General features: G+C 32.3%; 1 protein-coding gene across 1 annotated transcript; it reads left to right on the forward strand.

Annotated features, from left to right (window-relative positions):
• The first annotated feature begins 10,202 nt into the window (after positions 1-10,202).
• On the forward strand, positions 10,203-14,592 carry LOC140872777 (hydroxyproline O-galactosyltransferase HPGT1-like). The gene is made up of 12 exons (XM_073275659.1): positions 10,203-10,462; positions 10,547-10,610; positions 11,012-11,061; positions 11,123-11,328; positions 11,621-11,684; positions 11,762-11,834; positions 12,718-12,841; positions 13,289-13,376; positions 13,477-13,527; positions 13,605-13,676; positions 13,780-13,892; positions 14,277-14,592. Exons 1-12 carry the CDS (start codon positions 10,344-10,346, stop codon positions 14,297-14,299), a joined length of 1,047 nt encoding a protein of 348 aa, XP_073131760.1. The 5' UTR covers positions 10,203-10,343; the 3' UTR covers positions 14,300-14,592.
• Positions 14,593-15,092: the final 500 nt, after the last annotated feature.

Below are 15,092 nucleotides of genomic sequence, written 5' to 3' on the forward strand. Positions count from 1 at the left end.
CAAAGGTGTTTGTTTCTAGGAATGCAACCTTCTTGGAGAAGGAATTTCTATTGGATAGAAAATGGGAGATAATAGAACTCGAAGAAGTTCGAAAGACACCCACGATTGTGGAACCCACACCCGAACAGCCAATAGAGAAGATACAAGTTCCTAGAAGATCCGAGAGGATCTCGAGACCACCTATGAGGTATGGTCTGCTTCTTGAAGAGGGCCAAGATGAGCCTGACCATGGATGTGATCCAAGGATCTTCAAGGAAGCATTGTCTGATGCCGATTCATCCAAGTGGCTTGAAGCTATGGAATCTGAGATGAATTCCATGTATTCGAACCAAGTGTGGAATCTTGTGGATCCAACTGAAGGAATTGTTCCTATAGGGTGTAAATGGATTTACAAGAGAAAACTTGGGACGGATGGGAAGGTGGTGACCTTCAAGGCACGATTGGTAGCAAAAGGTTATACTCAAAGGCAAGGAGTTGACTTTGAAGAAACTTTTTCTCTAGTCGCAATGTTCAAGTCTATAAGGATTATGCTAGTAATTGCCGCATGGTATGACTATGAAATATGGCAGATGGATGTGAAGACAGCTTTTCTTAATGGGGATATTAAGAAAGAAATTTACATGTCTCAATCTGAAGGGTTCACATCTATCGGAAGTAAGCATAAAGTATGCAAACTTCAGAGATCTATTTATGGTCTCAAACAGGCATCTAGGAGCTGGAACTTCAGATTTGATGGTACAATCAAAGAGTTTGGGTTTACTAAGAATCCTGAGGAACCATGTGTATATAAGAAGGTCAGTGGGAGTGCTGTGATATTTCTGGTACTTTATGTTGATGACATTCTACTCATTGGGAATGATGTAGGAATTTTGCAATCAACTTAAGTATGGTTATCGAGTAAGTTCTCGATGAAGGACTTGGGTGAAACATATTTTGTATTGGGAATACAAATCTATCGGGATAGATCGAAAAGATTGCTTGGTCTCACCCAGTCCACATACATTGATACCATCGTGAAGAGGTTCTCGATGGATGAGGATAAGAGAGGAAATCTACCAATGTGTCATGGCATGTCTCTATCCAAGTCCATATCTCCCAAGAATGATGCAGAGATAGAGACGATGACACGCATTTCATATGCATCTGCAATTGGTAATATTATGTATGCGATGATATATACACGTCCTAACGTGGCTTTTGCACTAAGTGTTACAAGTAGATATCAATCGAACCCTGATCTTCCACACTGGAAAGATGTGAAAGACATTCTCAAGTATTTGAGAAGGACTAAGAATCTGTTCTTGGTTTATGGGGGTGGAGAACTAAAATTGGAAGGCTATACCGACTCTAGCTTCCAAAGCGATGTTGACGATTCGAAGTCAACTTTCGGTTTTATATTCATGCTCAATGGTTCTGCTGTTTGTTGGAAGAGTTCCAAGCAAAATAGCACTGCGGATTCAACCACTGAGGCAGAATATATTGCTGCATCAGATGCTGCAAAGGAAGCTGTTTGGATTAGGAATTTCGTCCAAGAGTTGGGCGTTATTCCTAATGGAGTTGATCCAGTCCCGGTGTACTGCGACAACACTGGTGTCGTTCGCTCAGGCAAAAGAACCAAGGTCTCATTAGAAATCCAAACATGTACTGAGAAAATACCACATCACCAGGGAAATTATGGAACGAGGAGATGTCTTGTTAGACAGTCGCCTCCGCAGATAATGTTGCTGATCCACTAACTAAGCCTTTACCAGGACCATTGTTCGAAAAGCATCGCGAATCAATGGGTTTGAAGAATATGGGTAGTTGGCTCTAGTGCAAGTGGGAGATTGTTAGAGTAGGTGCCTATCGAGCCAATGTGTTGGCCGATGGTCCTTGTGAGAACTCTTGTATGACAATATTTATTTTAATAATATTTCACATTATTTAATTTGGCAAATCTTTATCTATATACCCATGCTAGCTGCATAGATAAAACCCTTGAATATACAAATAGTATAAAGAATATGAGATAGTCATGTGATGACTATCATGAAACTCATATTTGAAATACTGTATATTCTAAACTGTTCCTAGTCGATTTAGCCGCCATAAAGAAAGATAAAGGCCGCTCGAGCTTGAGACTAGTATTTGCGATGTGAGTATCATGTTTCATTGGTAGGGGACATGAAGATGTCCAAGCATGCAAATAGATGCTCCTTGTAGAGTGCACTGAACAACCCTCCCTAAAGGACTTTCCAAGTGGTTATCACTTATCGAGTGGAGAAGTCCTAGTTTATGGTTGTACACCATTAGTCCTTATGACCCGGGACAACATGGAGACTCTATATGCTAGTGCTTCACTTTGACTTGTTTACCGACTCATCTGGGGTCATCAGGTGGCAATGTTGGGTGTTGTGACGAAACATATAGGAGTCAATGCATTGTAGTCGGGGATTCACCGCTTACCTACGGGTATGGATATCCTATGTAATCTCATGCATACATAGCTTGAAATCTTTGATCAGAGTAGGTGATAATTAAGAAAGGGGTTTCTTGAATTACACCTTCGATGCAACTACGGCATGACACATAGTTATCGATTCAATGACAACTCTCGATAAACCAATGGTTGTCGAATCGGTCGAGATATATGAGTTGAAGGGACCGTACTGTATGCTAACCATAATTGATTGGTTCTTGCAGGCACTATCATTTGATACCTAGGGAGTCATGTAAGCGATGCTGCTAGACGTTTCACATGACTGGTTGGGTACTATCAGACTTGAGTTTTCTAACGTTCTTATTATCAATGAGTTGATCAATAAGAATGGAGCTATATAGGGTATGCTCATATAAGGGACTTGTTGATCCCGAATCACATGGATATGTAAACTCACTGCTAGTTGTATCAGTGAACCATTGAGGGTCACACAAGTACTAGCTTTCTAGATCCCGTTGAGATTAAAATAAATTCAATGTGTTGAACAACTTATAAAGGAGTTTATAAGTAAAATAAATTAGAAGTTTGACTTCTAAATTGGAGAATGAATGGAATAAGTAACTTTTAATTTGTGAATGTGTTCCAAGATTAAAAGTTGACTTAAAATAATTAGTTTATGAAAATGGTGATTTTTTAAACTATTATTTTGAACTTAGTTAATTAATTCAAGTGTTGAATTAATTTAACACTAGTAGTCATTTTAATGTACAAATAATTAAACACTATTGAGTCTAGTAGAGCTCAAATAAAATAGTGTTATATAATTATTGTTACTAGTGTACTTGAATGAGTTCAAGTTGAATTTAATTAATTGATTAAACTTAAATGAGTTTAGGTTTAATAATTAATTAAAATAAGTTCAAATACCATTTAAATATATATATATATATATATATATATATTATATGTATATATAAACGTGTATATATATATATATGTATGTGTGTGTGTATGATGGAATATGAAGGGTTGTGTTGAGTGGCACAATTTCCATGCATGTTTTGCACTTCCAATGCACGACCTCTTGTGTGCTTTGACCAAGATAATATAATATACACACATACACAAAAATATTCTATTCCAACACCTTGAAGTGGCCGAACCTTGTGCCAAGAAATTCTCCAAGTTTTCTTTTCATTTTTGAGGGAGAAATAAAAGAAATCTCAATGCAAAATTCTCTAAATATTCTAGTGCATATTTAGAGCGGATCTAGATCGTCTAGTCGTGGACCTAATTCGGAGGCTCGAAGTATTGAATCCATTTTGAGCAAGGAGTGCTCTTGAAAGCTTGTAGATTGTATCTACCGTTTCAAGAGCCTAGTTGTTTATCAACTTGGTTGGAGCCATAAATCAATCTTTGAGATTGATAGGTAAAATTCTAAACACCCTATGATTGTTTATGTTTTGAATACTACACAAGTGCTCAGATCTCTTTTGTTAAAAATTTTATATTTTCGCTGCGTTTTCGGGCACGAGTTAACCGATCCCCTTCACTAGTGTATAGTTTGAAGATTCTGCATCAAGCGCCCCATAAAGCAAGACAATTCCTGGAGAAGAAAAATTGAGCTATTTTTTAACTTTTAAAACTAAATCACTTTAAAATAGTATACATTTAGTATTAGTATCACATCAACCTCATAACAAACACTTGCTAAGACATAAAAAAAATTTCACAGTAAGAAACGGATCTCATCAATCTTATAACAAACACTTGGCAGCACATATTTAATCCAACAAACGCACAATAAAGATAGAATGAATCAAAACTCTCAACACAATGAATTAACATCATTAACCTTGTTCTAATAAACCTCATCAACCTCATTCTTAGAACGTATTAAATACGACGTAATACTTTTCGCATGAGATGTTGTCCTTAAACATTGTTAAAAAATATAGAGATATTTATGAATATACGTGAGATCTAAATTTTCTCACGAAAAAATAAATGTTAATACAATGTTTTTGAAACCGGATCGAACTGGCCGGTTCAACCTCTTCGACCGAGAACCGGTCGGTTCTCCGGTCCGAAACAACTCCAAGAACCGAAAAACCGGTCAAACCGGTCAAAACCGATTGGACCAGCCATGAACCGGTTTTTCGAGTTTTTTTATTTTTTAAAAATTTAAAATTTTTTATTTTTAAAATTTTAAATTATATATTTAATATTTTTATATATAAATACACATTATTATTTAGAATTTTTATTTCATTTAAAAAATTATTTTAATAATTATTATTATTTTTAATTTATTATTTAAATAATTTATAACTATAATTGATATTTTGAATATATTTACATATTTATTTAGCTTTCAAACTATGTTATATATATATATATATATATATTTTTGCCTATTTTATATAATTTTGGAATTTTTAAAATTCAAAATATATTATTTATTATATTAAATTATATAAACGGTTTTTTAGTTCGATCGTTCGGTTAAAACAGTCCGACCGGTTGGACCGTTTTTTTAGGTAAATCGGTTCGATCAAAGGTCCGATTATGAAAACACTGTGTTAACCGATACATTTTTAAAATATTATCCTAAAACTAACATGAATTTTTCACGCAGATTTTGGACATTGGATGGTGGTGCAGTGTGCGGAGTGGACGAATGGTTTGTCTCGAAATGACCTGCTGACCCCGATTTGCTTTATCAACTTCTTCTTTTCTTTATTTCTTTTTCATATTCAATTCACAAATTTTGGACATTGGACGTACGTGGGCTTTTCTAATAATTAAAGTTGTATGCTACTTTAATTACAATCATGAAGTCGTTTCATCAAATTATATAATTTTAATATATTATCACATTTAATTGAATTAGTTATCAGAACACCTGTTTAATTAAGTATGATTTTGCCAAATACTGGACGTGATTCCAAAATGCATGTGGTGTGTTTGATTTAGTTGAGAGATATACGTATTGCCTAGTCCTCTCTCATGTATTACCATTTTTTGTTTTAATTTCCACAAAGCAACTTCTTACTTCAAAATAATAATAATAATAAGTCTTGTGCGGACGGTTGTATAAGAGGACTAATAGTAAGAGAAATTTGTAATTTTGGTCTTGTATATATAATTTATGATTTTTGTTTTCTATATTGGTCAATTTTAATTTCAATAATGTATTTTTCAATTTTTTTTTTATTAATTTCAATCAAATATACAGTCCACGTAATTGACACCACATTGAAAAAAAATACTAAAATTATAGATTAAAAGATCAAAGATAACAAAATTAAACTGAAATTTGGTAATATAGAAAACAAAAAATCACAAACAGCCAAATATACATGATCAAGAGTAGTTTTCAAATGATATAATAAAAACTTGTAAACGTATATATGCACGCGATGCGTGCACACAAATTAAATTTCTATCTAAAATATAGTCTTATATTTGTGCATGACAAATTTTTATCTGAAATAAAATAAGATTTGAGTAATTCATATTTAATGTTATGTTTATTTTATTATTAATTCATTATTATTTATTTTATTCAAAAAAAATTATCGTAATTTTTGGGATAAGGGTATTTTGGAGACAAAAATTGGTATGACATAACCTACCAAAAGTAGTTATTATTTATGTCTCAAACTTAATAATAACTAGTGAAAAATACACACGTCTTGCGTGAGTAAAATATAAGTTTTTTTTATATTTATATATTTTTTTAAAGCAAAAAATGGAGTGAGTGGGAGGTTTAGTGAAATAGTGGACTTGAAGGATAATTATGGAATAATGTATTTTGGTGTCCTCAAAAGTAGTTAGTTTAGTATGATCAACTATTATAATAGAATATATATGTATTCAGTTTTTTTTTTGAAAATTATTTTTTTGTCCATTAACTTGTCTATTTTTTTTGTTCTGGTCCATTAACTTTTCAAAATTTGATTTTGATTCGCTAACTTTTACATCCTATTCATTCACAAAAAATTGAATAATATTCCACTTAACAGAAATTGTATTGCAATTGTAGGATAAAATCAAGAGTCGGTGTTGTCTGCAGTGTTACAACACCAACGACAACACAGTGCAGCAAAAAATAAATTAACACAAATAAATTTATTGTGTCAAAAAATAAAAATGAACAACAATTACGTATAGATTATCATTTATGGTCACATTTGAATAGCTTTATTGAAAATTTAATATCAATTGATTATTAAGGGATTGTTCCGCATTGTGAGAATTGAGTGGTAAAGAATATGAACATTAATATTCTGAAAAATTAATTAGTTTATATTATTAATTAATTTAAAAGTGTAGGGTTCAGTACTTTAGCTATCATCATGTTATTTAAGTACAATCGTGAAAGATAAACCTCATCTCTATTAAGTTCTAAAGCGCGCAGTAGCCGTGGCATCACAAATAAAATAATAAATACCATTATATTCTTTATGTCGGATTTAAATTAATTCTTTTTGTCTTTGAATAAGCATGAAAATAGACACGATGTTTGTTTATATTTTTCGGGAATATTTCATTCTCAAGAAAGATTAACAAAGCATATATGATACATACATACATAATGTGTATATACGTATGTATTATTTTTAATCTATAAATGTATTTTCATTCCACTCTTATTACTTTGATTTTCCATTTTGAAAAATATTTATATTATTATCTTGTTTTTAATTCATGCATGTACATAGGACCCGTTTGGATTTGATAGATATTTTTTTAAAAAAATGCTTTTTTAAGCTATAATTTTTAGCTTTTAAAAAAGCTCTAATTTTGACTTAAAAAATGTTTTTTTAAGCACTTAAATGGTCACCAAAATACCTTGTTAACAAAAAGCACTTTTTGATATGGTTTTTGAAACCAAACGGGGTCATAATATTCTTAAATTTTATAATTATTCACTCATTATTTAAATTAAAATATTTCCTCCCATATAAATTCACCAAAAAAATGACATATTTTAGCAATCCAATTTGTGGAAACGTTCCAAAAATATTTAGCATGACTGAATATCGATAATAAGAAAATTGGTTCATTAGAAGTAAACATCTCATCAACCCAATAATAGAACCAAACATATAAAGAATAACTGTGAAACTAGCAAAAAAAATTTTGTCACTTTTACATTTTTACCATTCTTTATTTACTTTTAATTTAATTTTATTTTTATGTGTGTTCCGGAAACAGAAAATATTTATTTGTCAAAAAATAAACAGAAAATATATGGATGTTAGGGAAATATCAGAATCGTGTTTTTAGCTAACTAGAACTAGTTTTTTTTTTAAAAAAAAAAAGAAAGAACGAAAAAAGAAGAACTAGCTTGGAAATCGATACATCTTCAAATGTTTACTAAACATAGCTAAATTTAACTAAAACCTAAAATTTAATTATTTTTTAGTTAAAATTTTGACGAAATCCAAACTTTATTCGATGTTGGTCCCAAATCAAGAACATGAAGGGACATCACTTAACTTTTGACTATTCAAGAATCAAATCATGATCATCATATTATAAATGTCGTGACATTGAGATATTGCTCTACAAATAAAGCTATATCATGAAAGGTTAATAATCATCCAAATTTAGCAATTTTTTAATGAGGATCAAACTTGAACTTACATTTAGAAACCAATATATGTCTTTTCACTGTCTTTGATTTATATTCTTCCAACCTTTTTTTTTTGTCAATTAATAATAATAAATCCAATCCTTCAACAAATTAATTAACAATTCAGTTATTCGAAATAAAATCGCGCGCTTTAACACACATAATTTATATGAAAGTGGATTGTCAACTACATATTGTTAATATGTTTGATTCGATGTAAAATGTATTTTCACGAAATAACTATATATTGATTCGAATCAAAAACACATTTTCAACAAAATCGTTTTTCAGTTGGGAGACGAGAATTGACTTGCTTTATAAGAGTTATATAAGTTCAGACAAATGTCTTGTTAGAACTATTTGTAACTTATAATCAGTTTATAACTCCAAAATCAGTTTGGATTTTGACAGTTTTTTTTTAATTTTATTTAAAGGCAATGACAGTTGATATTATATGTTCTTCAACATGTACATAAATTGCACACACCCGCATGTTATAATGTTATGTATACGTCCAGATCGTGGGCTACTCCGAGAAAGCAGTCAAGCACAGTTATTTTGGGTTTTAACCCAACAAAGCCCGTTCTGTTTTGGGTCAGCAAAGAAATGGCCCAACTCATTCAGCTCGTTTGTTAACTTGTATTTGAAAAGAAATTGTAACCCAAGCATTTATGCCTAATACATCACATCTGGAAAAAATCCCGGTTCAGTCCTAAATATTTTTATGTTTTCGGTTTGATCCCAAATATTTTAAAAAGTTTCCAGTTCAGTCCTAAATATTTTACGTTCAAGATTTCATCCTAAATATTTTCCAAAAGTTTTCGATTTGGTCATTCTAATAAAAAAAAACTTACAAACAAAAGACAAAGTTAAATAAAATAAAATCTAATAATAATAATAATAATAATAAATTTTAAATAAAAATATAATATAAATTATACAAAATAAAATTATAGAATAAAAAAATAATTGAACCGTGCAATCTTATAGTTAAAAACATTATCAATCACAAACAAATAAACAAATATTTTAACAAATAACTAGTATTACTTATTTCACAAAATATTTGAAAATTTCAAAATAAATTTCAAGAGAAGAATATTTATGCTTAACAATTGAGAAAATATAATGAATTATTTGACCACCGTTGAAGTAGTGATATGAAATTAAGTTTTATTTAATAGTAAATTTTTCTCAAATACTAATTTTTTAAATTATAAAAAGAGTTTTAAAAAGATATATATCTTTTTCCAACCTCCAATTTTTTTTTAAAATGTGCAACCATCATGAAGAGAATATAACAAAATTAATAAAAATGTGAAACAACATCATTAAATTTTAATTCCTCAAGTTTTGTTTATTTTATTTAAGTTTTTATTTTTTAGCATCATGAATTTAATATTTTTATTTTGAACATTGTGTAAAATTGATTTAAATTTGGATAAAAACTCTAATAAATTTGTATTTTATTTACAACTTGTTTAATGTTAAATATATAATAAATAATATAAAACTCAATCATAAATTATATAACACTACGCGGTGTTAATTTTAACACACAAATAGATGAAATGATCAAACTGAGAACTTTTGAGAAATATTTGGCATGAAATAGGCAATGTAAAAATATTTAGGACTGAATCGGGAACTTTTGGGAAACATTTAGGACCAAACCGGGAACGTATAAATATTTAGGACTGAACCGGGAACTTTTGAGAAATATTTCGCACCAAACCGGGAACGTCCAAACATTTAGGACTAAACCGGGAATGTATCCAAACATTTAGGATTGAACCGGGATTTTGCCCCATTACATCTTTACACAAATTTGTTACAACTAATAAATTGAAATATTTTTTTCTTAACTCGGGTCAGACCGGGAAAGTGTCACACAAAAGTCTTTTTTTTTTTTTTTCCAAGTATGCACTCTCACAAAAAGCTTATTTTTTTTTTTCATGTTTGATCTCACTTATTAAAAATAGCTTTTAATTGTGTTTAGGACATTGGAATCGATACCGCTTATCACATGAACTTTTAACGGTTTATTTACCATGAGGGATTCTATATTCATTGTGTTTCGATGCGCACTAGACAAATATCGACTAATACACTAGTTCAATGTAATTCAACTTAATCTAATCGAGTCTACGCAGAGAGAGCTGAAACTCTCAATTCACGCAACAAAGCTCATGACTTGGCATACAAAAAAGGAATAGGAGGGGAAAAAATATCAGCAGCCGCTTGGTGCTCCTGATCTTAGGAAACGACGCCGTCGAGGCTATGGGTGGCCGTGGATCTAACCAACGGTTATCCTCTTCGGTGTCGTCCTTCGGGAGTCGAATTTCCTTCTTAATGCTCTCAATGTTTGCGACCATGGCAGCATTGTATTTGGCCGGACGGTAAGTGCTTTATTCCAACCCATTCATTTTGCATTTCATTCATTTTTTAATGCTCCAATTGTTTGTGTCGATCTGATGTTATAGGTTGTGGCAGGATTCCGAGAGCAGAGTTTATTTGATTAACCAGCTCGATAAAAGAACCGGCCTGGTAAATTGCGTGCTTTTCTGCTGTAATTATCTTTGATTTTTTAATGTCCTTTTTTTACCGGTTCGCTAGATCTTACAATTGAATTAATTGGAGTGAGCTTTGAGTATTTTATGGCCAAGTTTATATTTTCCAGCACTATGAAGTGACGGGGCTATAGGACTCATCCTTAATAAGAATAACGGAATCTCTGAACTTGTAGATTGCTTTAGTATTACCACACACTGGATGCTAATACTGAGAGAAAAGAAAATGATCGATAAATCATATACCTGTTGCTCTTGGCCAATTTGAGAACTGTCCTGTTTCTTTCTATTGTTCGACTAATTGCGTTACATCTGTTTCTTGTTTAGGTGATTTTTCCAGCTGAAACTCGATGACATCCTTTTGTGTTTTTATGTCAGGAAAAATCTTCTGTTTCTGTGGATGATACATTAAAGATAATTGCTTGCAGGTAGTTTAAGTTTATCTGTCTACTGCATGTTTATGTGGATGTGTTTGCATGGGTGAATTAGATTTGCTTGTCAGGAAAAACAGAAGACACTAGCTGCTCTCCATGAGGAGCTTGAGAAAGCTAGGCAGGAAGGATTTGTGCCTAAGCATCTCTCAGAAAACAGCGAAACTAATGAGAAGAAAAAGCTTTTGGCTGTGATAGGGATTGTTACAACTTTTGGACGCAAGAACAACAGAGATGCAATTCGTAAGGCCTGGATGCCTACTGGTAAGTCGTAGCATAGCACCTGTTCTAAAATTCGGAATTTTTTCCTGGTATATATCACTGGATAAACAAGTTCATGTCACCTTGTTGTCCAGTGATATGCTTCTTATTTCTCTCAAAAGTTCAGCTTAGGGGCGTGTTCAAGTGGGGTGGGGGTGTGGTCTCCCTGTGAAATGGACATGACTATATTACACTCCAATAACACCTTTACCAAAATTCTGTTGTTTTATAGATTATTTTTTATTTTCTAAAGTTGATTCACGGGACTTGGTAATTTAAAATTCATTCAATGCAGGTGCTGCTCTCAAGACATTGGAGGAAGAAAAAGGCATCGTCATAAGATTTGTATTAGGAAGGAGGTTCATATGATGCTGATTAAAATTGTAGAAGGGTTCCTTAGAGTGCTGAAATTAATTGGTTTTACTTGTCAGTGCAGTTCAAATCATGGAGATAATTCAGAAAGGGAGATCGAAAATGAAAATAGACAGACAGACGACTTCATAATTCTTGTATGTTTGAGTTTCCTGTTCTGATTTGAATTGGTCATAAAACATTTTTTACTACAAGAAAACGTACTTGGCGTCGTATTTCACTAAGACACTAACCATTTCTGGAATTGTTTTGTTGGGATAATTGATTTTCAGTGAAATGGTTTTCAATTTCTACCTAGGGTCGTGCCCCTGGTCTTGCATTTGTGTTGTGTGAATGGCTTTTTATGGAAGCTCCATCTCTCACATACGAAAAAGCATTTCCTTTTCATGTCTTTAGGAAGTTTCCTTTCTCAATTTCCTTTCCTAGCTTATTTCTTGGATCAATCTTGTTTTTCCTTTCAAGATTCCCCTTTTTTTCTCTCTTTCTTTTTTTCCCATTTCCATTTCTCAAACATATATAGCTTATCTCAATATAACTTACCTGCCTTGTCCTTTCCCCCACTCTTTTTAGATGACTCTAACTCATAATGCGTGCATGTACGGCTGTGCCCCTTTTTTCTGTGTTTGTGTAACTATATATAAGGAACGCATTTGGTTAGAGAAGCTTTTTCAAAAAAGAAAATATGATGTTTGATCGAGCGCTTTTAATTTGAATAGCACTTTTGGAAACTGAAATCAAGAAGCCAAAAATTTTAGCTTTTAGAGCTTTAGCTTGATCATGCTTTTAAAATTGAAGCAGTACTTTTTAACTGTTATAGGCCAACATAAAAACTACTTGAGCTTTTGCTTAAAATATCACATGAAAAAGTTTTGTTTAAGGAAGTGATCTTTTAAGCTAAATGCTGATGTATCTCGATGAACTACTATATATGTTGTATTGGATCACACTACTATTTAATATAGATTTGTTTAGATGTTTGAAGGCTCACATATTGTTAAATATTTGAATCTTTCTTCTCAGGGCAATCATGTGGAATCTCTTGACGAGAAAGCAAAGAAGACGAAGTTGTTCCTCATTCATGCTGTGGAGCACTGGGATGCTGAGTTCTATGCTAAGATCAATGATGATGTTTATCTCGATATTGGTATTGTTCATTGACCTTTTAACTTGTGAGTTTTTTGCTTTTTGCTTGATGTTTTGGAAACATCCGTTGAATCAATAAACTCATCTTGTATTTTCCTAGTTGAGAGTCTTGAGACATTTTTTTAATCATTGTAGATTTGTGAAAGAATTGCCATTTCACCCAACATGGAAAACTCCTTTGAATGAATCTATAAAACAATTGAATCAGAACCATGCATTTACCTGAATCTTTTGATATGCTGATAGATTTGTTAGCTTGCAATTCATGCACCTGTTGATTCCTGAACTTGCAAGCACCTCACTGGAGCATTAGGAACAGCTCTTATTTTAGCCACTAGGAACAGCTCTTATTTTAGCCACTCCCCTTTACTTGCTCCATATTGCAAAGAACCGTGCAAAGTTTTGAATTGGTGCTTCTATTGGCACATTGTAATTTCATTTCGTACAGATGCACTTGGAGCTGTGCTTGCAAGTCATTTGGATAAACATCGTGTCTACATTGGATGTATGAAGTCAGGAGAAGTTTTTTCTTTGCCGTGAGTTCATTTGATCCCTTGATTGTAATACTCTTTAAATGAGGAATCTGGATAATATCTTGAAAGTTCTGCTGATTATATATTTGTCCTGGATGGACAGGAAGCACAAATGGTATGAACCTGACTGGTGGAAATTTGGGGATGGCAAATCGTGAGTAATGGGATTTTCCAGCTTCACTTTTGTCATGCAACCACTCTTGTAAACTTTCAATTTAATTTGAAAAGCAGATACTTTCAGCATGCATCTGGTGAAGTAGTTGCTATTTCGCAAGCGTTGGCTCGGTTTATTTCAATCAACCAGTAAAGTTCTTTAGTGTCATTACTCAATCCTTGTTTATGACATTTCTTCATTTCTTATTAATTGTAGTGTTTGGTGGTTGTTTATTATCTTCGATTTCTGCAGATTGATCCTTCATACTTACGCCCACGATGATATAACTATTGGATCATGGTTCATTGGGCTTGATGTGAATCATGTTGACGAAGGGAAATTCTGCTGCTCATCCCGGTCATCAGGTTTCACTATACTACGGCCTCACTCATTTCTATTTTCATTACACTTTTTTTTTTTGGTGGAGTTGATTAATGTTGATTCAATATTTTCAAATTTATAACCCCAGAACTATTAAAAATTGGAGAACTCACCAGAAAATACCCCTTCTGGAAAAAAAAAACTTTCAAGACATTCCCCAAGTCAGTTATTGATTACATTTTCCAAATCGCTAAAAACTATACTAAATGTCTCCTTGTCTTTTAGCCATCATTGTGGTCGTCTGGTCATGTTATTCTCCTATAATGGGGTAGTGTTTCTATTGCATGCGGAGTAACAAATGATACCCCATACTTGTATGCACCAGATCAAATTTGTAGTGATTGACTCCGTTATTTACTGTTCTGCAGGTGCCATTTGTGCATCAGGATAATTAGATTGTAAATGACTAAATTCGATAAAAATCTCAACTGGACCTGTATTACACTGTATATCCAGTGAATGATTTTGGCCTGACTGAAAACGTTGTGAAGATATGCTTTGAGGGGCTGAAAGTTTTCGTGTTGTCGACTGCTTAGAGATCTCATTGTTCAACTGCAAGAGATGGAACTCAAAACATCTGATTATTTTTTTGATATCTTATCTTACTCTTTAAAGGAGGAGAAGATTGGTGTATTGATTTTGCGGAAGACATGGCCACTATATATATATATATATATATATGTATTTTTAAAATGAGCTTGAAACTTAAAGGTGTACAATATCTGAACCATTTTTTTTTCTTGTGAGAACAATACCTGAACTTTTGAGTACGTACCATCTCATCCCCCCACGCCCACCACAAGGCCCAAACAACCACCCCCCTCCCTCCCTCTCTCTACAATGTTAGGCGATACATTTAGGAAGTGTTTGTAATAGATTGTTCTTTTGTAGAAGTGATTAATTTATAGATTATAAAAAAGTTAAGAAAAATCAAAAGTTGGTAGTGTTTGAAAATAAATGTGAAAATCTAAAAATCAAAGTTGGGTAGTGTTTGATAAATAAGTGATTAGGGTGATTTTAACAATGATATTCTTATTAGAATCACTTTTGAAGAATCATAATCACGACATGACTAGTTTTTGGATTTCAATTAAGTTAAGCATAAGTTAACACATAATCTAGGTTTAAAAAACACACAAAAAATAATTTTTTTAAGCCAAAAGCTAACAATCACTTTTTTTAAG

This window comes from Henckelia pumila, unplaced genomic scaffold, assembly GCF_033568475.1.
Source record: "Henckelia pumila isolate YLH828 unplaced genomic scaffold, ASM3356847v2 CTG_477:::fragment_1, whole genome shotgun sequence".
Taxonomy (NCBI): Eukaryota; Viridiplantae; Streptophyta; class Magnoliopsida; order Lamiales; family Gesneriaceae; genus Henckelia; species Henckelia pumila.